Source organism: Pieris brassicae, chromosome 9 (assembly GCF_905147105.1).
Source record: "Pieris brassicae chromosome 9, ilPieBrab1.1, whole genome shotgun sequence".
NCBI classification, from domain to species: Eukaryota; Metazoa; Arthropoda; class Insecta; order Lepidoptera; family Pieridae; genus Pieris; species Pieris brassicae.
In genome coordinates this window covers 11,975,004-12,001,015 of record NC_059673.1, presented here as the reverse complement: position 1 = coordinate 12,001,015, position 26,012 = coordinate 11,975,004, and the positions used below count along the sequence as shown (strand labels likewise).

Sequence of the window (26,012 nt, the reverse complement as noted above, 5' to 3'; positions counted from 1 at the left end):
TAATTCAACGGTGTTGAGCATATTAACACTCATTTTTCTAGTTATTTCTACTATATCAAACTCAGGGTTTTCATCCATGATTTCATGAATTTGTCTTTGTAAATTACTTATACCCCTATTAGTTTTATTGACATATTCAACAACATACGCTGCACATGAGTATTCTTCGATAATAAATTGCATATCTGTATTTGATTGTAAGACATTGAGAATAAAAGGATTGAAAGGGTTGTGCCATTTTTCTTTAGGTTGTCGCTTCAAAAATACTTTAGGTCTGGTAATTCCAGCTTCAAGAATATGAAAATAATCATTATCAGAAGTTATATGATTTTGTGCATAAAACATTTCAATATTCTCGTAATCATTGTTCTCAAGATTAATTTGTATTTGTTTATACCGCTTAGCGTAATCAGCATATCCTGGATGATCTTTCTGCATTGGTTTTAATATTGTAGTGGATTTACATGGCATAAATGGAGCATTAAATCGGCATTTCTGATGTTGATTGGCATGTACTTTTTTATAATAGGTAAAGGTATGTTTGTGACTTTGCAAGCGAATATGTCCAGAAGCTTCTGATGAAGAAATTGATATCAATTGATCAATCATCATTACAGTATCTTGATAGTTTGTACCAAGAGGATCTGATGGAGCGTCATTCAGCCACAATAAAATATGTGCATGAGGACTACCACGATGCTGAAATTCAATTCGTTTAAAATAGTCGACAACATAATAATTTCCAAATGGGCTGTTCTTCTTTGATTGGAGAATAGTTATCAATATATTGACTATTTTATTAAAATAGATAGCACAGGTCACAGCATCTTCATTCACTAGTGTAGTCTTAGATATGTAATCCAGTGACGCAGCTTGTTCAGCTGAAATTTCAGTACCGTTATTTTTTAATTTGTACAATAATTGTATTAAATTGGTCCATCCGATTTCATTGGCACTCAAAGTAAGAAACATCGTAGGTTTTCCTAGTTGCCGAATCATCGCAAAAAGATCTCTTTTTCGATCGCTCCAATACCATACTGAATTTGGTATTGAGCGCAGAAAAGCTAAATTACTTTCGATACAATTATTAATGTAGTCAGCTGACTCAACTTGCTGCCGTGTAATATTAGTATTTTTTCCCACATGTTTAAATGCAATCGTAAGCGAGTCACGAACTCTTAACCTCATAATTTTCATTGCTAGATATAATAAATGATGTGGAGTAACTCCACGCCGATCTGATCTTCGTAATTCGCTAGTTGCTATTGCGAACGGTGTTGCATTTACTCCCTCTCTGAATTTTCGGAAATGACCCAAATAAATCGATGGGAAAGAAAGTTCTTCGGCATGTTCATCAAAAATTATACTTTTGGGAATATTATATTCTCCAGGAGCAATCCGTAAATACATATCTTCATTCCAAAGTAGAGTTTTCTGTTGTGCTGTTAGACTCTCTTCGACCGGTATATCTTCACTCATTTCTTCTAGATCGATTTCATTATTACTATTATTGTTGAAGAAGCTTTCATCAATTTTAATATCGTAAAATAAATAAAGTGGAGTTTGAAGCAAATACTGAAGCCATGCACGAATTGTCCTTTTATTAACTAGTCCCATTAAATAGCTTGATCTATGTATTATTTTTCTTTTAATGTGTACGTTAATACAGTAATCATCATCGACATTACGGGGTAAGAGTTTTACCATATTGTTTACCTCGACTGGTACATTAATGATTTGTCCATAAATTCCATATTGCCCATGAACATGTCGTAACCGTCGAATTTGCATAAATGGAACTCGTGGTGAGACAAGTCTTTCCGAAATTAAGTCAAGCGGTGGTAAAACCTCAGGTATTTTTTCATATTTAAAACCGTTATAAGTAGACATTATAGGAATCACTTTCCTCCCAATTGCTTGGTAACACGTGTTGCACAGTAAAATATCTTCAACTGTATTGTAATTTTCAACTATTACCCTTAATAATTGTTCATCTTCAGCACGTGGTGATTTTAAATCTAACTTAAACCACAATCGATCACAAACGGAGCACTTATGACCAAACATATTGTTTAAAAACTTGTCGTTAAATTCTTTATGAGCAAACTTATTTCGACGAAACCGTGAGTATGGAATTTCTGGCTGTACATCTACTGGAGGGTTATCTGAAAAAAAACAATTCAAAGTATGTAACGAGTTATCTATCGACTGTGTATTGAGAATCAATTCCTTAAAAAACTAAAATTTTTTACATCGTAAATTCGAAAAATGTATATAAAATTAATTTTAAAAACTCATTTTAAGATAATGATTATTTTCAAATATGGTTATTAAATTATATGTACCATTTAAAAATTATCCACTCTTTAGTTTAAAATTAAATTATTTTTTTTTAATATCATTTTAATTTTGAATTTTTTTACAATTTATTTTACCATTCAAAAATATTCATCCGTCTTAAAATTGTTTTTTTTTTCCTATAAATTTAAATATTAAATCATTTTGTTAATTTAAGAATTATTGAATTATTGAATATAAGTTTAAATTAAATTAAATTTTTTTTAATATTTTAAATCATGAATTGTAAATTAGGTACATGTTTTTAAATTAAATTTTTAAGTTTTTTAAGTTTTTTCATTAAAATTATTATTAAATTGAAAAATTTCTTTAAATTATTTAACATTAAATGATGAAAGTTAGTATTAATTATTAGTACTTACAATCATTATTTACTAAATTATATCCCGTTGGAACACTATTTTGTTGCTGAGAGTGGTCTAAAACAGAAAAAAATAAATAAGGTTAGACACATGATGTATTGAGGTTATATATATATATAATCCATGATCAGTTTAAAATAAAAATCAAATTTATTGATTGAAAAACATTGATATATTAGTTTATACTTAAAACAGGATTAAAAAATATTTACACTTACCATTTATTACATCAGTCACATTGACACTTATATCTGAACATCTATTTTGATTGTTCAATAATTGTTTTTTACGTGCACGAAACTCGCGACTACGTTCTGTTGAACTTTTTGCTGAATTTTTTTTCATTTTAATTTCATTTTTTTTGCGTCGATATTGAGGACACATTTCGGCATTAGTTTTCGGCATTTTATAAAATTTATTATTTAGTACAAGATATAAAAATACTCACAAACAGTTAAATAATAACACACCACGCTATCTTACTAAAACGCTGTAATACGCAGCCGCATACAGTGTACAGTAAGCTCACGTAGTTTTCACATGCACTACACACGTTAAATGCTCAAATACAAGCACGTATTAAACAGTGTGCAATATACATACACACTGACATCTGCTCTCTCGCTCTGGCTCACAAATTACAGGCGACTATGCTTAGAAGACGGGAGTGGGGACGCTACGAAGTATGGCACAAAGAGGAGAGACCGATAATATACAAATTGTATGTATATTTCTGTCTCATTCTTTCCCCTGGCTTCATCCTACACATTTTTGTATTTGTGTCTCTTACCTGTCGTTTTTTCGTTGCATCCGGTTTGAAATCACAACGATTCTAAAGAAGTTTCACTTCAAAAGGGAGTGCAATTAGCTATTTGCTACGGATTTTTTAACATAGAAGCCTTCGGGGCCGCCGGTCAGCCATGAAAGTTTACGAAGCCCATGGACAATCTAATTTTGTGGGTGCCGTTGCTGGTCTTTGTGGGAACAGTAAGATATATTTTTAAATAACTAGATGTCTCATGGAAGACCTCAATCTGGAACCGTTTCTGTAGACCGTTTCGCAAAATAAAATGACTAGTGAAACGGGTTCTTTAAATATTATGGCTCATTCGGTTATGATACGATGTACGTTTACACACAGAATATTTATTTATTTACACTTCATTTGCCACATTTGCTATTAGGCAACGGGCGGCCTTATCGCTGACAAGCGATTTCTTCCAGACAACCCAAAAATGCAAAAATACAAAAATAAACACCAACAGAGGGTAAAATACCAGAAGAAAAAAACTAATAATAAAGAATATAAAATAACATGTAACACTAACTATAACTAAGATGAAGTATAATAATAATATAAACAAAATGTAAAAGCTAATCCAATGGTTAATGAGTCCCAATTAATATATATACGAGGCAGAAGATAAATGCTCAACACGTCCAATATGTAGTCTGTCCCTAGATGTTTTTTCGAATTTAACCTTTGCCCGGTTTTCATATTATTAACTTGATCCAAATTTTATTTATATAACAATAAACTACACTCGTATATCTAAGGAATGGCGCACATACAAAATTGAATACCTTTTGAGCTATGAACCTTTACAATAAGTATTCGTTTATTTTTAATAACGACTCTTACTCCGGCTAGGGTACTTCCTGTGTTGTTCTACCGTCTATTGCAAATATAATTGTGGTGTAGTAATATGAAATCAATTATGTGTATATAGATTATTTCTAAGATTAATACTGTTCTGATAATCCTTAGGGATTACATTATATTACATTCCTTAACGAATTTAATTATTGTTTGTTCGTGCGTAAACCATTAAAATTGAGATATTTTCTGATACGTTCAAATATGTAAATTAATTTTATATATTTATTAATAGGCGGACAGACCTCTTCTTAAGCCCATTAAATAATAAAGGGATAACAATGCGCGTGTAATATAGGAAACTAATTCAAGTTTGTTTCGAGAAATAATTCTAAATAGCTGCAAATGAGTAACGGATCAAACTGAAACCCAAAGTAACCTTATTCATATATACCAATACACTTATGAACGTCAACAGAAGATGTTAAAGAGATTCTTAAATAACATTTACTACCAGTGCGCAAGTCAAGGGTGTAGAGCGCGCAAGAACTTACAAGAAACTCTCCGCCACTCTTTTTAATCGCCAAGTTTTGTGTGGTACAAATTGTTTGAACTGGAGCAAATCAATCCCAAGGATTAGGATCATTAAATATTCGTCAAATTTACAAAAAGCTTTATTGATTTATTTACATTTTTATTTTATTCGAGATTTTAATTTATTCGCTTGGGAGTTTGTTGTAGAAACAAATACAATTTCCATACAAGGAGTGATTTGTCTTCTGGAGCAAGATTAATTCTCTTTCGCGTATTATACTAATGAAAGCCACCATTTGGTTTAAAATCGAATATATTTTTTGTATATACAAAAGGGCTTTAAGAATATATTATCATACAGTCATAATACTCGAATTTGTCAACTTTCACCGTCATATTAAAAAAAATATTCATATGGAACATCGGGGATATGATGTATTTAAATGTAAAAGCTATATTACCTTGAAAAACCGTATCGGCAGGCCGTGTTTCGAATGTGTCCAAGAAACCATTACTCTTTCATCAGAGAGTCTTGTCACATTCGGTCGAGTAGGAGCTATAAGGACCGCTGTAAACGTATTTTTTATTAATTAAAAATAATATTTTATTATAATTATAATGATTATAAATGTATAATAAATATGAAAAAGTGTAAAATATAAAAAAATTAAACTCGAAACATTAATTGGATGGATGAGACAAATTATTATTATAAACTTAATAGTTGAAAAATTTTCGTATTAAAAAAATATATTTCAAATAAGGATGTAAAAAAATTCAGCAAAACTTGTATAGATATATCACAGGATTGTACAATAAATATTCATGGCGCTTTCACACCATTTTATAAGCAAATTAAAAAGTTATAAAATTGGTAAACATATATAAAATTTTACTACAATATTTACTGACTGGAATATATAAAGCACATATAAAGGAACTTTTATGAATAACCCTTAATGGCTATTTCATCTATTTGAATAGCTTACATCATCTGAAACTATATGATATAGAGCTTATAATTTTGATATTAAGATAAAAAATAATTTATTACTAAATCAAGGCGATTATTCATTATTATTATTAGGCCAAGATTCACAGACTATTTGTAGCAGACTTTTTTAATTACGCAAAACAGACTGCGTAATTAAAAACCTCTTAACCTAATTGTCATATCCTGGATTTAGAATAACAATAAGTTTGATTGACATAGTCTTTGGTTAATATAGCTTTTACGCATTGAAAGAAAACAATTTTTTAACCGGATTAAAGTTATTTGTATTATTATAAACTTATAATTATTTAAAAATTGTTTTCTTTCAAAGTTTGATTGAGTTCAGTATCTTTGATAATCTAGAAAATGATAACCTCGTTCCAGAAATACGTGTTAGCTTTAATATTTATTTAATGAAATCCAAATATATAAACATATTCATAAGAATTTCTGCCATATACGCCCATGTGGCATAATTGCTAATATGACTCGTTCGGTTGGTTAGGAATTCACGTCGAATAACCGCAGAATAGGGATTAGATCATAAAACAAGTTGATGCACATGCGCACGAGGATTTTCCTATAACTTTGAAGCGATACAGTAATCAGTACGTAAAATCGCTGCAGTGAATTATAGTATTTATTAAGTTAAAATCAGTTTAGCACGATTTTAAGAAAACTTAAAAAATAGATTTAGATCGCTATGACGCTTGAGGGAAATTAGTGAACATAATTCAATTCATTACAAAATCAGTCGAAAGTTTTTCTCACCTTTATTCTTTCTGGAGTTTTTTCTGTTGTGTTTCTTCGGAGGTTGGGATATGTGCATAGATTTGGGAATGTCTGCTGTGTAATCCTAGAAACATTTGGTATTCGTTATTTGGTTTACGTTAAGGAATAAAAGAGTTTTGTCCTTATTCATAAAAAATCAGTCCCTGGTTACATCGCTATAACCAAAGTATGGACTTAATATACTTGAATCGTTTATGAGTGATTTGTTTTTTCATTATAAGGGGGGAAGGCAAATTAACCTATGAGACGCAAAAAAACAAAAAAAAACAGTTGAAGATCGTATCTCAAAGGGAAGACCCCCACCGGAAGTTGATACCACAGCCCGCTAAGAAAGAAAAGGGACCATGGAAGACTTCGGCGACCATCGTTTCAGAACTGAGCGTTATGTAAGGTAGTTGTTGGTTTGGCCACGCACCACCACTATTTGGAAACAGCTGCCCACTGAAGTATTTCCGAACCAATTCGACTTAGGGCTCTAGAGGAAAATAGCGTAATTCTTAAAACTCCGGCAAGACACTGGTGAGCCCTCTGCCATTAAGAGATTCTAAAAAAAGAAAGAAGGTGACCTCCTCTTCACTGACGACTTCGATTCCTGTGAAGTATCGTGTTGAAAATTAGACTTATAACAGCAAAAAATATGCAGGAATATTAATAATACGCGGAAATGTATTAGTCCCCTTTGGGGGAATTCCATCAAGGTACCTGTTCTGATATCTGCACAGGAACAACAGTAAGCATGGCAGCGTCGTATGCGCATCCTAATTCGTTGCACGCAAAACATTGGACGATTCCGGCATGACGCTTTTCAACGTGGTCTATGTAGAGATCCGAGTCTGAAAGAAAAATTAATGAAATTTAATATTTTTAAATAAAAAATCATTAAAAAATATATAATACTAGCAATCAGTAACGCTTTCCCTTTTTAGGTCTGAGCAGGCTTCTGTACCTGTTTCATGATCGTTAGTCATCTTAAAGACAAGTAGGTGATCATCCTTCTGTGCTTGACACACGCCGACGACTTTTTGGGTCTAAGGCAAGCCCGGTTTCCTCACGATCAGCGTTCGAGCGAATGTTAAATGCGCACATAGGCAGAAAGTCCATTGGTAATCAGTTCGGGTCGAACCTACGTCTTCAGGAATGAGAGTAGGTTCTGAAGCCACTAAGCCAACACCGTTCTTATAAAAAGTAATAGTAAATTTACAAAGTTTGAACGCTATGGCAGAGTTCTCTAATGCTAGCAGCATTTGCACACTGTATTGTGATACTCAAAGTAGAGTGAGGAAAGCATCAACTTTTCATAATGTATGGTTTAAAAGCTATGGATATGGATGGATATTTTTTTTATACAACGGGGCAAACGGGCAGGAGGCTCACCTGATGTTAAGTGATACCGCCGCCCATGGACACTCTCAATGCCAGAGGGCTCGCGAGTGAATTGCCGGCCTTTTAAGAATTGGTACGCTCTTTTGATAAAGGACCCTAAGTCGAAATGGCGCGGAAATACTTCAGTTGGCAGTTGGCAGCTGGTTCCACATAGCGGTGGTGCGCGGCAAAAATTACCTTGAAAAACGCTCAGTCGTGGAACGGCGGACGTCGATGATATGAACAATATGTAAAAAAATCAATTCGTTAATATAACCTCTGGGCTTGACACATGCCGTCAACTTTTTCAGTTAACAAATAGTAATAATAAATTGTATAATTAATACATTCCTTATTAAATTTATATTAAATATAACTTCTTAAATAATATCAATCGCGATAAAATCATTTACGATGTTTTGTGATTTTTAACAATGGCAAGTTGCCACGACTGCTTGTGTGTTATCAGTTGTCAGATGAAATATTGTCATTTACGCCATCTATTGCCGCAAATCAAAATATCGATGAATGTAAATATAAGTAGCCACGCACAAATCGGGCAATGAACACACAAAATCAATAGACTTGTGGATGACACATTGTGATTACTTTAATTGTACTTGAAAAACAAGTTTGATTCAGAAAAAAATGTAGCTCTATTTAAATCATGTATTATTTTGTATGAAAATCTCAAATTTCATAGTATCAGCAGCTGATCTTAAATATTTTATACATATATCATACTTTAAATTAAGTTCATGGTAACATTTAGATTCGAAACTTAGCCTTGAGTGTGACTTTCGTGTGTCAAACATGCATTTAACTTTAATATGTTATTTAATTAGAATCAATTATAATTATATAAAGATATTTAATTTGATTAGATTTCATATATATTTAATAGGCCATGTCACTTCTGTTATAGACTATTACGAGTCATTATGTCAATTTTCTGATGATATTTGCAGTTCTTGACTAAAAAAGAAATTCAATCCATAGTCATTTCTCCAATGCTTTCGACTCGGTGATTTGGCCGGTATTGTGGAAGACCCTGCTAGATATCAGGTGATTTCCATCCAAGTGTACGTACGCCAGAGGTGCATAATATCGCCGCTCTTATTCAACGTGTACACGGAACATAATGCGCATCACCTTGGAAGACTGGACAGACGATGTAACAGTTGGTGGATACCGGATTGCAAACTTGCGTTGACCGTGCCAGAAATAATTCGCCTCAAGTCACTCAAATCGCGAAATGCAACGTAGTCCAATCTTATATTTATCTTGGGGCTCAGATTTCAAACAATGGCGGATGCATCGATGAGGTCAAACGACGTATGGGCATCACAAGAAAGGCTATGGACAAGATGCAAAAGATATGGAGAAACAGGAATATAATAAAAGCCATTAAGACCAGGCTCGTGAATACTCTTATATTCCCCATATTTCTGTACACGGCCGAAACGTGGACCTTGCGAGATGTGAAAAGACAGAAAATAGACGCTCTGGAAATGTGGTGCTGGAGGAGAATCCTTGGGGTTCGTGGACCGAGTTTCGTACAAATGTCTCGATACTTCAAGAACTCGGCAGCAGCGTGTATTATCAACAGTACAATCTCGCATCCTTACATTCTTTGGACACGTATCTCAGCGTGGTGTTCAGTCCATAGAACGCCTTGTCGTTCAGGGGAAGATAGAAGGCACTAGACCGCGCGGAAGGTCACCTACGCGTTGGACTGACCAGATCAAGTCTGCCGTAGGAGGTACACTCAATGAGTGTAGCAGGATGACCACTAATAGGCAACGATGACGAAATATCGTGAAGCGCATCACATCTGCCCCTTCGATTGCCACTACTACATAGCGATCACGACCTCTCTGTCAAGAGTGTACCGGATAAGAAGAAGAAGTTATTTCATGTTTTATTATTAACCTGACAATACTATGTCTCGTCTCTGAATTGTAAAAGAGTCGGCTGAATTAATATGAATTATCAGATTTCGTTTAACATACCAGTAGCCCTAACTCCCTTCCCACTTTCAATGACTTCCGCGTTCAGAATCCAATGGACTGCTGGAGGTGGTTGACCATACAGTCTCCCACAAGCAATATGCGCACTTCCGCCTTCGCTTGCGTTCACACTTCCAGCTGAGCCTTCCCAATGCGGTGGTTGTAGGGAAATCGCCTTCCAAGAACGACGAATCCCATTCGCTGAACACGAGTATATGCCCTGAGGAAAAAAGCTTTAATCAATACACGTTTCATCATCGGACGTCGTTCAACAACTGGCAGTGTTTGCCGGCGATCACAATTATGTGGAACCAGCTGCTTACTGAAGAATATCTGAACCAATTCGACTGAGACTCAGTCTTCTTCAAGATCTTTTCTTACTTATTGTTAAAAGATCGGCAACAGATTTGCCAGCCTTCCGGCAATGTTAGTGTCCATGGGCGGCGGTATTACTTAACATCAGGCCAGTTTCTTACCGGATTGAGTTGTTATATAAAAAAAAGGGTAGGTAAAAGTTTTCTTTAGTACTGAGACACTCTTTTTAATGTATAAATATCGGGTTAGGTTTTATTAGATACAATTAATCCCTGACCTAATAATATATTGCATATTATACAATTTCAAATGACTACGGCTGGCGACTCCTAACGGAGCGAGATGCACACACCTCGCGGAATACTGGCGTGTTATGTTTAGTTTTTTTAGTTTCTTTTTTATTTTATATATTCAGAAAAACAATAATCACAAAACGATACAATATAGAAATCTGGGAATTAGACCTCACTTTACTTTCACACAACTTTGTTAAGCTTTATTAATTGATATCAATTTGTCAAATGTAATAAATAAAAAATGTGTTTATTCATTATGAGTAGGTACATTTGCACTACAGTGTGTAAGATGTGGAAACCCGTTGAGGTATAAAAAATACCTGAGTCTGGGTTTCCAGCTCCTCCATAGCAAACTTAATTAAAAATTTCTATATTTATATATATATATATACATAAGTTAGTATAGTAGTTTAATTACATATTTTATTTTATTTATTTTTGTTTTTGATTATTTAACTGTTTTCAACACGCGTGAGTACATGAGTGAGTGTATTAGTGCATGTGAGTGAGGGATGAATGAAATGTGTAACTACGTATTAGGTCTCAGAAGCATCTCACTGCGTGAAGTGTGTTCATAAGCAGTCCTTTAAATGTACATGGGCGGGTATATATAAGCAGCCTATTTAATTTATTATTTATATTCAAAATTCTTCATTTGTTTAGCTATATACAATACAATTCAGATTGAAGCCTCCCTAGTAAGTTAGAAACCTGTGTGCTTCGCTCTTCGTTAAAATAACATAAGTTAAAAAAGACATCCAACACAATTGGTTTTAAAACAAGGATACTGTAAAAATAATAAATATATGAATATATGATAATGACTGTGTAACTGTGTATATGTGTGAAGGACGAAACAAATCTAAGTGAAAGTGTGAATAAAAAGATGGATTAAGGAAAAATTTATATTAGAGGATTTAACAATGATTCTGTTTTGTTATAGTTGAGTGTACCGAGCCGAGTGTATGTAAGATTATAAAAGTTAAGGGTTTTATTTAAACTATTGCAGAAATAAGCTGAGCGATTAATGTATTGATTACGTGCAAAGACAGTTTTGCAAATTGCTTAGCTAATTATATTTTGTTGAGTCCTTTTTTGGGGTGTGTCGGGACTACGTGAAGAGGTTGGGTACCTCCTAAATTTGCAAGACTTGTACAACCCTTCAGTTGGATCACTTTTTAGTTACGTTATTTTTATACTAACTGCTTGCGAATTGCGTCTAGCGATGTCAGTACTTACTGTCTGTCCGACGAAAAACATTCCTCTTTCTTAAATACAGCCTACTATAATACGGGAGCGTTCTATGTGCTTTTAAAATTAAACTTAGGACATACAGCTTCCTAACGGAAAGTAATTGGCTGAGATGACAAAAAGCTTTTCTGACCTTTAATTTTAAACATTGAATTGAAACATACATATATGATGCCTTTGATTAAGCGTATAACATATTTCCGAGAATAATTCCTGTAATTCAAAGCATTAATGACAGACGATTGAAATCGATACCATTGATGCCAACAGTGTTCTTGCAAGTTTGCTTTCTACATATACAATACAGGAACAATTGATAAATTGTGTGTCAAAAAATTACCGCCATTATTATGCGTCCTATTGGCAAAAGGTTTGCTAAATCAATACCTTTTGGTATAAGGTAATTCGTTTTAAGAGAAAGGGTTTTCTTGACACTTTCAATTTTTTTTTTGCATGTTGTAAAAATATTTTTCAATAGCCTACATGATACCCATGATTTAAGACCGATTCGTGATCATGTCGTTTAAGTGATAGGCTGACTTTAAGCGGTGAAAAACAAAAGACGCAAGCCTTGCTTTCGGTTGATTGTTTTCTTTTTGGAATCTATCTTAAGCGCTAGGGCCAATAGAGAACAGTTTTGGCGAACGTTTGGCTTGGCCGTAATTGGCTTTGCCCATCACTAGCGCAAAGACTTCGGCACTGGGACCACGGCTTCAATCACAATTTCATTTTCTTGAGTTTTCTTTTTATTATAGTTCAACTGAGGGCAAACGGGGACATACCCGTTAGCGATCCGACCCTCCTGGGTCACCAGTTAAAATACTCATGGCCACTCTCATTGCCAGAGATCTCGCGAATGCGTTACCTTTAAGAATTGGTACGCTATTCTTGTAGAACCCTAAGTTGAATTGGTTCGGAAATTGGTGGCCTGGTTCCACATAGTTGTGATACGCGGCCCAAACCAGCCTTAAAAACGCTCAGTTGTGGAACGACGGACGTCGACGTGATACGGGTGGAATTTCGTATTCTAAATGACCGATGATAAAACTCAGCTGCTGTTATTAATCTGAACACAAGTAACATCATCAAACATTTAAAAATTGGTACACGGTTTTCGAACTTAGTTACCCTGTAACTTAAATTAATATTCCTTTAGACTAGAATAGATTTAAAAACACTGAAGTATGAAAAATACAAAGTAATAAATAAGGATTAGTTCCTTATAAATTTATCTCTTGCATTACACAAAGCCACAAATGCTTGAAATAGTATCGTCAAATGTTGCATTCGTTCAATCCGCTTAGCAAATGTCAAGTGCTCACAACTCGGGTAAATAAAGACCCAAATCGGCTTATATTCAACGCACATCTCTGGATCTTAAGTTATGTTTTCATATTTCTTATATTTTTAGATCTATAAAAGCTCTATTTCAGATATTGAATTGTAATATTGGTATAAAGTCATCACTCCCAAGGTAGATTGGTACCACGTTATAGGAAACTTATTGTTGAAACATTCTCGCTTAACGCGCTAACGTGTTATGTACAAATAATTGACGTTTAACTCGTTAAAGGGGATTTAATTTGAATGTTAAAACTATGTTATGAACGAAATAGGTGCGTACAAATCATTATAAATGTCACAGTACAGAAATATAACGTGTGAAATGCCAGCGTTATACGAGGGATTTGTTATAATATGTTTTAAGGGAAACCCCTTTACATGTATGTAATATTTTTAAAATACTATTTATAATATGAAACACGGTTTAGTGATAAATTTAGTTTGCTATATATTATAAAAAAGATATAGATCTAACAAGCTTCAAGAAGTTGGTGGTGAAGATTGCAACAAAAATACTCAAGATAGAGAGAGTTGGAACCAGTTGGAGGAAGCCTATACTCTAATGTGTGTTATATTGACTTTCGGCTGTCATACTTGGACCTTAACAAAAGCACAAACCAAAAAACTTGAAACATGACAGAATGCAATGAATAGAAACATGGTGGGGAAAAAACTTTCAGACAGAATAAAAAAATCACACAGAAACAATAGATGTAACTATTACGATTAAAAACAAATGGACGTAGGGTGGGCATACCATCAGAGGACAGTCAAAATGGAGCAAGTCATTAATGCAATGGTACACAGGTCACATGAAGAGGAAAACGGGTAGACCATTCCTAAGGTGGGTCGATGAAGTAAGAGCCGTGGTAGGTGGTACATGGACCCGAACTGCTCAGGTCAGAAATTAATGGTGGAACTTGGAGGTGCCCTTTGCCAGGAAAAGGCAAACAGACACGGTTGTCGAGACTATTTAAATACTCAACTATATTTAAGTATATATTCGTTTACTATATTCCTTTATTCGAATGTGAATTCTCGACAAGAACAGATTTCTTGCATCGGCTATCTATGGCGCGTCAATGTTTCAATTGGTTTATGACGTTTTACGTGCAATTTTAATGGTTTGATTGTTATAATGTTATAGTTTATATGTCATTGGCCTTAGTATATATGTTAATGATTTAAATATGTGTACAGTTTGTGTTTCCACCATACTAAGTTCTTTTATATTAAGATCATTTATACAATAAATAAATAAGTATTTTTTTCAATACTAAACACATATATTCTAGTTTAAGTATCTTGTATGAATAAAGGCTTATATTATTAATATTACTAGCTGACCTGGCGAACTCCGTTCCGCCAAAAAGTCTTATAATATCGTGTTAACTCTAGTTAAACTTAATGTAGAATTTGAGTAAGGTAATAACATTAATACAACTTTTTTTGCAAAGACAGAAATGTTTTATTGCTTGCCATTGCGAAAGACGAATGGCAGTTATACACATTAGGCCCCTTATCTATAGCGCCAATATTAACTGCACGTTAAAGCACTTTCTGATATGACAATATTTTTTGTTTTGTTATCCGGCGCAAGAACAAATAAATCTGATAGTTTGCCGACACGTGAACATGCCACATGCAACATCTAGATATAAACCACAAACACTCAAGAATTGTCCTTTTGACTTATTAATCTTTATGGCGAATGCAAGACGGATCGGAAATTGAATTCGCTGGAACTCAAAGGGTAAATCGGTTGGGATCAACGGAATCCTCGGAATAAGAACTACCTTACCTTCGAATTTTTCTTTGAGTATCATCGCATGTATAACATGCTGTTTGAATTCGTAAAATTAATTAATTTGTTTATTTTTATTCAATAAAATATCCGTTATTTTATTATTTATTCTGCTACTCTAATTTTTCGGAACGGAGAAGAATCTGTGCCTGCATGATTAATATCGATACATTTATATTATGATATTTTCATATAAATCAGTACCAACACTTATATTAAATATTTGTGTCCCGAAGAGCATCATACCTTATTATGACATACGAATACCAAATAAGGTACAAATTCACTAACATCGTTTCAGCCGATCTTGAGTTATAAGTCGTGTGACTGACAGGAGTTTGTTTTATATTTAGATTAGATCTTTTGTAAAAATTTAAAATTTCACGGAATAAATAAGGTTTATTAATATTATGATACATAATCTGACAATGGACAATATTAGTTACAATAGCCTAGTCGCTTCAACGTGCGACTCTTATCTTATCGTGATGGGGCTAACCTATCTTACAGAACAGATACAGAAATCCGAGGCCCAGACGTTCTTACGTCTGGGCCTGTTTTGGCCTGGCCTGGGCTTGGGTTTGTGACACCAATTGTAATTTTTATTGTAAATAATAATGCATATTATATGTACTTAAAGGTATGTATGGATCTCATTTAACGTCTTCATCTAAGACTCGTCTTTAGACTGACTTCGTATAAGGTAACTAAAAGGATTTTATAAAACCAAAAATCCGCCTTAGACAAAAAAGACTGAAGTTAACTGGATGATTTTTTTTGCGCTAAGACCGCCCTGTACATCCTTTGTGTCCCTGTACACACTGTGTCTTATATTTAAACCTATTTTTTCGATTATGTTTTTAATTTAAATAAAGACGTAAGCAAGTGCGTAACAAAACTTTTCTGTTCTTGTACTATTCACGTTTTTTTATTATAGGATGGCAAACGGGAATACGGATTAGCAAGAAAAGGCATCTGCTGCCAATGGACAGGCATGTTAGTGGGTGCGTTGACAACCTTTGAGATAGTACACTTATCTAGCTTTAATAATTATTTATTGAAGTATCCTTAAGCAGACGACTCAATCAAATCTAACTGGCCATTTCATGAAATAATGAATGGTTTTTTTTTCGGTAATCCTACAACTAGAGCACTAGAGCACTTAGAGCAGTGTTGGCCTAGTGGCTTCAGCGTGCGTCTCCCATCCGTGAGGTCGTAGGTTCGATCCCTGGCTGTGCACCAATGGATTTTCTTTTTATGTGCGCATTTAACATTAGCTCGAACGGTGAAGCACAGCATCGTAAGGAAACCGGCTTGCCTAAAACCCAAAAAGTTTACGGCGTGCGTCAGGCACAGAAGGCTGATCACCTACTTGCCTATTAGTTTAACAAATGATGAATGAGTCTGAAGCCAAAACCTAAAAAGGTTGCAGCGCCATTGATTTAATAATCCTACAACTAACAAAAATCATATATAAAAGCAAACAAGAACACTTAAAATATAGCCGAAGATGGAATATATAATATCTACGAAAAGGTTCAAATATTTACAAAAGGTTGAAAACAATAAAAATTATTCAATACCTATAATTACCTAAGTAATACGTAATTTGGTTGTGTTGTGTGTTGGTGTAAAAGTGAGTGTATGTTTGTGAATGAGTGTATGTGCTCATCTTGCGGTATGGATATTTTTAATACTCCTTTTAACCATATTATCGACCTATACAAATGAATTTGATTGATACAGAACTTTGAACCAAACCCGTAAAAACTTTTAAAGGTTACGTACCTCATCTTCTGTAGTAAACGGTGATACTGTGAGAGTGTGGTCATGTCTTCGAGGGAGGCTCGGTGATCCCTCCTTACTCCAAGTGACCTTCGGCGGAGGAGTGCCCACTGCCCCACACCAGAGCCGCAGTCCATCATCAGGACCCACTGGCGCTATGAGAACTTCTTTCTCGTATTTACCAACGTATTCTTCTGTTTCTAGAAATCTGTAGACCATAGATTGTTTAAGGTTTCGATCGAAAGACAAAATTATTTAACTATTAAGTTAATAATCTGTTTAAGTAATAAAAAAATCTTGCGTTTATATTTGAATATTTTTGTATATATATAGATAATATTTCCCAAAGGCCCTTTGGATTATTTGGAATTTGAATTTCAGTTATTCATTATGTTTTGAAAATTAATATACTGTATTTCGTTAACAGTTAAATAGTGATTAAGTAAAACATATAAATTAAGTTTATTATATTATTATTTTTTTAGTATTAATGATTATGTATGTTATAAAAGAATTTTAGAAAGGCTACGGTGGGTGATTACAAAGACCATCTTTAGTATAAATGTAATATTTAGTTTATGTTTGCTGTAGAATTACGAAATAAATAAATAATACAATATTTATTATTTAGAAATTACTACGGGGATCCTAGAAGATATACATTATAATTTCATAGATCGTGTGTTCGACTCCCTGGAATCAGAAGATACAGAACATACAGATTTTTCATATTTTGCGAATTCATTTTCATTATTCAAATTTACAATATAAAGGACATAACCTTTACATTATAATTTTGAATTAAACCCCGGAATATTATAAACCCAAATAGACAGAATACCGTCAGGCACACATGTCCGTGATTAAAAATACCGGAATATCATAGACCCAAATAGACTTGTGTCAGGCAAATCTGACTTACTATCGTTACGAATTAGTGATATACAAATATAATACGATATAACATTAAATGTAAAATATTACACTGAACTGAAAACAAAAACCTACCTGGCTCCACCATTTCCCTCATGCTGCACCCTCAAATAGGTCCTCTCGGGAAGGTCGATACTTTGCCCGCTTATCTCGTTGGTAGCGGCACATCCATAGGTGCCATCATCAGCAACTGTCACGTTGTGGATGACTAGCACACCGTGCGGTGTGTCCAGTTGCTTGCGAGAGCCCTAATTTGACATTCATTTAATAAGTAAGGTTTAAAAATTTAAAATTCTGGGGCTCAGATTTCTGTATCGGTTATGATCATTTATCAATCTAATACGCAAGTAGGTGATCAGCCTCCTGTGCCTGACACACGCAACTTTTCGGGTCTAAGGCAAGCAGGTTTCCTCACAATGTTTACCTTCACCGTTCGAGCGAATGTTAAATGGGTACATAGACAGAAATTCCATTGATGCAGTACGACCTCAGGAATGAGAGTCGCACGCTGGAGCCACTAGGTTAACACTGCTTATTTGTATGAAGATAACAGTAGAATATACCAACCAAGGTTCATGACATAGCGCTATGAAGATTTCGCTTTTAAGGGTAAGAGAGTATCTGCGCAAGTAATAAACGGTCTAAAATCAGAAATATCTTCCAAATTCCTCCAATAAAAACCAACCTAGGAGTACAAGCACCTCTCTTTCGACGAATTCTTCGTGATTTTAATTGAAAAGTGCTTATCCGGAGCTGGATATATTCGGAAGTAGGCTGATCGGTTTTAGAGAAAGCATTGTTAGGTGCCTATCACGAATCTAATTCGCTGTTTTGCTGATGTTTTTTTTTTGTTGTATTATATGTTTTAATTGTATTTCTAATGTATATTTTCCATACATTTTAGATGAAAGATTATAAAAAATATGCAGTAGATTAAGTACAATGTATGATGTGGTAAGCTTTAACAAATAAATAAATAAAATAAACGTTTGAAGCCCAAGTAAAAAAAGCCGTTTTAATTACAAACTTTATACGAAAAAAAATAGTTTAAATTTTAAAATAATTTACCGTGTATGTAATAATGTACGAACGAGCGTGATATAATACATTTGAAAATATTTATTTTTTTAATCTTTTGTCTCGTTCATTTATTAGTGACGGGAATGGAATAAAGATTCAAGGTATTTTAATATAAATAAATACACAAATTTATTTTTAATAGCTTACCTTGCCATTATCCTTCCACCAGCTCAACACTGCCGGCGGTTCAGACTTCGGCTCCTTACAATGCAGTACCACGGTGTTGTACAATGGTGCAGTGATCACCCGTTTCTCTGGCGTGTTCTGGGTTATGTCCAGTCTGGCAATGGACAGCTTTGCTGGTATCGATACCAGGCTAATTGCGCCGTACCATATTACACACTGAAAAACATCATGCTTATATTTCTGATTAATTTTTGCTCTCAAACATCACACATGTTAAAATGACGATGTTAAAAAAGGGATATACACGTGTAAAAATGACATAAGAACTTAAGAAAGCACAGCGCCAACCAGATCCATACAACTTCCTCACAAGCGAAGAATAGAATAATAACAAATAATTAACATCGCATGGTCTTTATAGAGAGTACCTGAAAATGTGAATATCAAAGGTGACCCCGAATGATGTTTATTAAATTTAATTAATCATCATAGTTAATCATTATAATAGCTTTTAAATACAAATATAATACCGAGGTTATAAGAAAAGTGGGCAGGCCAAAAGAAAGTGGGCTCATAATACTGTAGAAATAGCAGGAAAAGACTGGCAGACTATTGGTAAAGATAGCGGCATCAGGCAGAAGGCCTTCAAGGGGTCAAGAGGAGACCATATCTACAGGCTACTAACATTTAGCTATAAGTAGATACGAACAGTAGTAGTGTACTAACAACATTTTAATAATAAAAATAAAACTTTATTCATGACAGAAATATGTTTGTGACAAAATAGACGCTAGTCCCCCACACTAGGGAGCCCCTTGTGTTGCCCCTTACAATGACAACAAATGGAACTTATATATGGAAATAGAAAAGGCTTTATTATTTTTATTATACTGAATTAAGGCGTAATTCCGGCTGTGTACCATTGGATTTTCTATGAGCACGTTTAACACTCGCTCGTACGGTACAGGAAAACATCGTGAGGAATCGGCTTTCCATTGACGCAAAATGTCGACGTCGTGTCTCAGGTACAAGAAGCTAATCACCTAATTGCTTATTAAGTTATAGGTATCACGAAACAGATAGAGAAAATAGAAAAATATCTGAGGCCCAGACCACGAGTTGTGGTGCAACTAGATTTCTTCTTCGTTAAGCGTTCACTCGTGCCAGGATTTGCCCCTTTTTAAAGAGGATTAAACTATAATAATAAACCACAGGATAAGCTGGCCCTTAGAGCAGCAACGACCTAAGGAACAATCTGGTTTTCGGAAAACTTTTATACTGTTGACCACATTCATACATTAGAGCTAGTAATAGTAAAATATCAAGAGCAACAAAGACCCCTCTACATCGCATTTATTGACTGCCAAAAAGCCTTTGATACTGTATCTCACGAAAGTATATGGGAACCACTAAAAGCGCAGAATATAGAAGTCAAATACATAACTATACTAAAATATATAAACAAAAACAGCAACAGTAGAGTGAAGCTAAAATCCATAGGACTAAGCTTTGCAGTGCGTAGAGGAGTCAGGCAAGGTGACCCACTCTCCCCAAAAAAAAAATTGGTATTAGAATCGATTATATGTAAACTAAACTGGAAAAGACAAGGCTTTGAAGAGTTAGAAGAACGTGGAATAAATATTTAAGTTGTAAAGAAATATTTAAGAGTGAGTTATGCCCATAATGCTTAAGAAGAGAGTTATGTACTCATGCCTTATTCCATGTCTGACATATGCATGTCAAAGATGGAAATTTAGAAATAAAATAAAAAAAACAATATAAATACATGTCAACGAGGCATGGAAATAATATCAGAGACCAAAGCATAATAAAGCAATTGATGTTCTAAGCTACGCCAAAAAACTGAAGTGGAAGTGGGCGGGTCATGTAGCTCGCCTTAAAGATGAACGAAAGCAGTAACTACATGGAGAGGCCCACCAGGCAAACGGTACAGAGGCAGACCTTACGCTCGATGGGATGATGACATCAAAAAAATCGCAGGTCCTCAATGGATGCAAATAGCTCGAGAAAGAGATGGCTTGGAGGAGGAGGCCTTTACCGGAGAGGGTTCCTCATACATAGTAACTGTTACAAATATTTACTAACACAAAGGATAACCAGATATTAGTGAATCCGGAAATAATTTAAGCCTTAAAATAAAAATAAATAAAACAAAGAGGATTAAGCAAGTTCGGTAATTAGTCAAAAATTGGGGCAAAATAAGATTTTAATAAATTTGGTAAACTGTGTAGGACGAATATTGAAATGGTACGTAATGAAATGCTAAATCTAACGTCGAGATAAATATTCGCCTTAGGGAATACCCCAAGGATAGGAATATCTAACGGGGCAAAATTCTGGTTTCCAAGAATAATTAATCGTAGCCAAGTTTTCAGTCTATTGAAAGCTTATGTTTAAACATCGAAATAATTATAAATTCATTCATTCATTCTAGCTTTATCAATTTGGTATATTAATTTGTTTAACACGAGTAATGTAACCCAACTTTAGTTAAGCTACAAATAAATATTTTAGTTACTAATTAGGAACGGACACAAAATGTAAATTATTAAGGAAATTTAAATTAAGTGCTTAAAAATTAAAAATAATAAAGCCCGTTTATGTCCAATATTTTTCAAATGTGCAATGTACAGTTTAGATTTGTTGTAAACATTTTTATTTCTTGTAACTCGTAATCCTAACTTCCTAATCCTAATCCTTGATTGAGGCATCCATCCATCTCAATTCCCTTCCAGCTAACGCTTCTTTATTCTATCCACCATTTTCTGAAGCGCCCTCCGCTCCGCTTGTCTTATTTTTTCTATATGTGTTCTTTGTTTTAGTACATTTTACCTGCTTCCAAAGCAAAGGAAAAAAGCGCTTAATGTAGTCTTATGTGTCATTATAAGTACTGATAATTAAACGTCCTAACAACCAAATTGGCCACCTGTGAGGCGTGGTTTCACTTTGGGAACTGATCTAGACCTCATACGTATGAAATAACTAGCATTGTTAACGATAAAAGTTGTATTCCGAAATATGCTTTTGTTTTATTACCATGCGAAAAAGTAAAGGCAAAAAAATTTAAAAATTCGACCGGCCAAATTGAAAAGAAATTCTTTATATAAAGGAAATAGGTACCGCGTAATAACATATAAATTTAATATTGTTTATTATTCAAGCGAGTGTCACATTTATATATTAATCTATAGTTAAATTTTAAAATTTGACGCTTAAATTGAATTGTAATAATGAAATGCCTTTTATTCGGAATGAATTGTATTCTTTTGTGGATGTAAACTGTAACATATAATAAAGATAAAAGATATGTAAAATTGGTTTGTATTTAAAACGCTGCTCGTGTTAAATCCTCTTTCCGATTAACGCCTTTCATCTTTTTAAACAGTAGTTAAATAATTCACCAGATTTCACCATATTATTTTGAAATAAATCAAGTATGTCACAAATTTCTGGTTCTATTATGATATTGAGAACAAAAATTGTGAGAACAAAAGACCCGCAACTCGAACTAAAGAGATCCTAAATGTCAGCAGTGAGAAGCAATAGCAATTATAGGATATGTAACGATTGAATCGCTTCACGTTCATCGATGGTTAAATTTGTTGTGCGAATAGGCATTCCTGTTTCAATTTAGACATTCCTGTCATCATTCCTAAAACGAATTGGCAATCACGCTTTATCAGTATTGCGTAATGTAACATCTGTCATTGTTGTTAGGAGAAGTCCCGCAATATTATCCCGATACATTATCGTCTAACAATTTACATATACTTCAAACATACTTGGAGCATTATAATTCACTTGTCACATATTAAAAGATAACTATATGACAAGTAGGAATCCTCGAGTCCTCGATCCTTTAGTTTTCAAGCATAGACAATGTGTGGGTAATATGGGTAGAAAAGTAAATAATTTCTGTTGATGTAATCACCAAATAAGAAATCAAAGAACCATCCCTCTATAGTGCTTACGTAATACTTGAACGGCCCCATAGGCCAGTGTGGACACGTCGTCTCGCCTCCGCTACGCTCTTGTTGCAGTGAGTGACTATATTACTGCAGAAATCTTCATTCTAAATTAGTGCAGGTATTCAACTAACACCTCTTGACTCGTTAAGACATGCATCATTTGTGGACTAGGACTTTATTGTCTAATAACTTTTGAACTCGTCTATAACAAAATTTCTCTATTAAAGCTTTTTTGTACATTTTGCGGCAGAAGGGATAAGTTAAAAGTACCCATACCTGATGAGCCACACCATGCATTGGTGAATGTCATGAAAGTGGATCAAGCGAAAGAGGTTTCTCAAGACCGTAACGAGTTGAGATCGTTGGTCTCTGCCATCCGAAAAAAGACGTGATAATGTAATAATAAACAATAAATAATCAAATAGATATAGATATATGGAGCTTTTGTGTAAAACGTCAGATTTTGCATTCGAAGAATTGCCTTTTTGCATTCGGAGCTTAGTTTATCAGCCTTAATTAAACATTTATTCCCAAAAATACGCAAATTATCCTTAGTTTTTTTTTTTTATAAATAGGGGCAACGAGCGTACGGGACGCCCAAAAAGGCCAATCATCGCAACCCATGGACACTCATTTTTAGTAGGTGCATTTCCGGGCTCTCAGGGGGAGTAGTAGCACTGTAACTTCGAATAGTTGAAGTCGTATTTCTCAGGGAAGACCGCCACCGGGATTTCACAGTTCGCTAGTTAGCAAAAGAAGTACTACTACAGTACTAGGCTAATACGATAATGTCGCAATTAAACAAAAATGTGTGCGTGTCCTAGTACACACGTAAGAACTGAAACTTCTTTATGATCTTATTTTTAGAAAAATTATCTTCTATTTGCAACTTAACGGAAATTGCAATAATAAAGATAAATGATTAGACATGAATAAAAATAAGACAATTATTTAATTTAACCTTATTACTACTTAGATTATTACAGAATTTCATTAATTGTAACATAATTATTACTATCATTGTTATCGTTATTATATATTTTTGTTATTAATGGCTTCGAATCTCTTCGAATCAACTGTGGTAGGGACAAGAAAAAGATGGCGAGTAACGGAAAAATGTGACGATAACTTTTTTCCAACGCCGATAAAGAAGTTACTTCAATGTAATATTAAAAACATAAGATAGACAATATCGCTACTGGGAACACACTCTGCGAACATATAAATATGTCGATAGTGTCAGAGACAGTATTCTATAAATGCAAAGTCTTTGTTAACGGATCTGTTGCACAGATCCCCGTTATTGCGATGCGATTATGTTTGCGCTTTTAAGAATATGTGCTAAGCTGTTTAATCCACAAAATAGCAAGTGTATGTGTCATATGACACAAGATGTAAACCTAGTAGCTTCAGCGTGGGATTCTCAATTCTAATTTTGGTTTTAATCCTGACTGTTCACCAATGAACTTTCTGTCTATGTATACATATATATTAACACTTGCTAGTACGGTGAAAGAAATTATCGTTAGAAAACAGGCTTTAGACCTAGGAATAAACGGTGCGTGTTGGACAACAACAAAGGCTGATCACTTGCATTAGAGAAAACAAATGACCATGAAACAGATACACAAATCTGACGCCCAGATCTATGGTTGAAGCAGTATTGTTTTTTTTTTGTAAGTACCCACACATAGTGTGAGCATTGTTGGCCTAGTGGCTTCAGCATGCGACGCTCATCCCTGAGGTTGTAGGTTCGATCTCCGGCTGTACACCAATGGATTTTCTTTCTATGTGCGCATTGAATATTAGCTCGAACGGTAAAGAATAACATCGTGAGAAAACCGACTTGCCTTAGACCCAAAAAGTCGACGGCGTGCGTCAGGCACAGAAGGCTGATCACCTACTTGCCTATTCGATTTGAAAAATTGATAAATTGTCTTTAAATAATAATAATAATTTAAGCCATATTACAGATACCATAGAATGGAATGGAGCAAAATCGTAACACTATGGCAACCAAGTGGCCATTTGAAAGCCGATGGGCCGATGAAATGGAAATGGCTGGAAAGACTAAGACCTGGATGAGATTGGTCTACAATAAGAAAGATGGAGGACAATGGGGTAGGCCTTTTGCCCGTAGGCACACAGAATCGATTATTATAGATTTAAAAAAATCTATATATATAGAAAAATGTTGTTGGTTTGTGTACGTTTCAAAAACTCAAAAACTTCTGCACCGATCGAGCTGAAATTTTAGTATGATATATAATCAGCATCGAGGATTGTTTTTATCTATTTTTTTGCATCAGTCACATTTCAGCGACCGCGATTTTTTTTAAAGATCATCTGTGTACCAGTGACCGCGCCATCTGGCTGAAGCGAGGAAAACACACACACACAAACTACCGCAATAGTATTGACGCAGTCACAAAAAATAATAATTAAAAAAGCAGCTGTAAAAAATAAGTAATATGTAATTGCTTTATCAATAGACTTGAAACATTGATTGCGAGTATTGTTTTGCAAATAACTCATGTTGTTATTACTTTAAACTTGTAATTGATTTACAACCATTAATAATTATTGATACAAATTAAATTAAACGGCGACAAGATTTATGTGTTTGTCTTTTAGTACTTCGTTACTTGCTTCTTAGTATATTCTGTTTTTAATAGAATTTACAACTGTAACAAATAATTTCCTTGAACAGTCTAGTGTATTATTCTCTAAATTGGTGTCTAAGCGAATGAGTATGTAGTATTTTTACATACAGACAAAAAACCAAGGAAGCTAGCTTCGCCGTCCGTTGATCTGGAGACCAATCAATGAATATAATAAATAATATCACATTGTTACGAAGACGGGTCGACTGCAATGTTTCTAAATTTTGCCACCAGAGAACTTTTCAGCAGGCTGAAATATTCATATTTATATTTCTGACCGTTTCAGGAGAGGGTTAATCACATATTACAAAATTATAATTTGCATAATGTTACCAAAGTTTTCAGGAGGCGTTTCATCCTATTCCCAGAAACATTTTTGTTTTCAGATCATGTGTGTTTCAGGAGACCCGTTTTCAGG

General features: G+C 34.2%; 1 protein-coding gene across 2 annotated transcripts in view; it reads right to left on the bottom strand.

Moving 5' to 3' along the window:
* Window positions 1-26,012, bottom strand: part of LOC123713998 (interference hedgehog-like) — a 95,933-nt gene that overhangs the window by 26,183 nt on the left and 43,738 nt on the right. For both annotated transcript variants that reach the window (XM_045667972.1, XM_045667973.1), the window contains exons 4-10: window positions 18,964-19,158; window positions 17,812-17,984; window positions 16,807-17,011; window positions 10,012-10,228; window positions 7,340-7,470; window positions 6,617-6,701; window positions 5,313-5,419 (exon numbers count right to left, since the gene is read on the bottom strand). In XM_045667972.1, coding sequence (XP_045523928.1) covers window positions 5,313-5,419; window positions 6,617-6,701; window positions 7,340-7,470; window positions 10,012-10,228; window positions 16,807-17,011; window positions 17,812-17,984; window positions 18,964-19,158 — 1,113 coding nt within the window. The remainder of the gene's footprint in view (window positions 1-5,312; window positions 5,420-6,616; window positions 6,702-7,339; window positions 7,471-10,011; window positions 10,229-16,806; window positions 17,012-17,811; window positions 17,985-18,963; window positions 19,159-26,012) is intronic.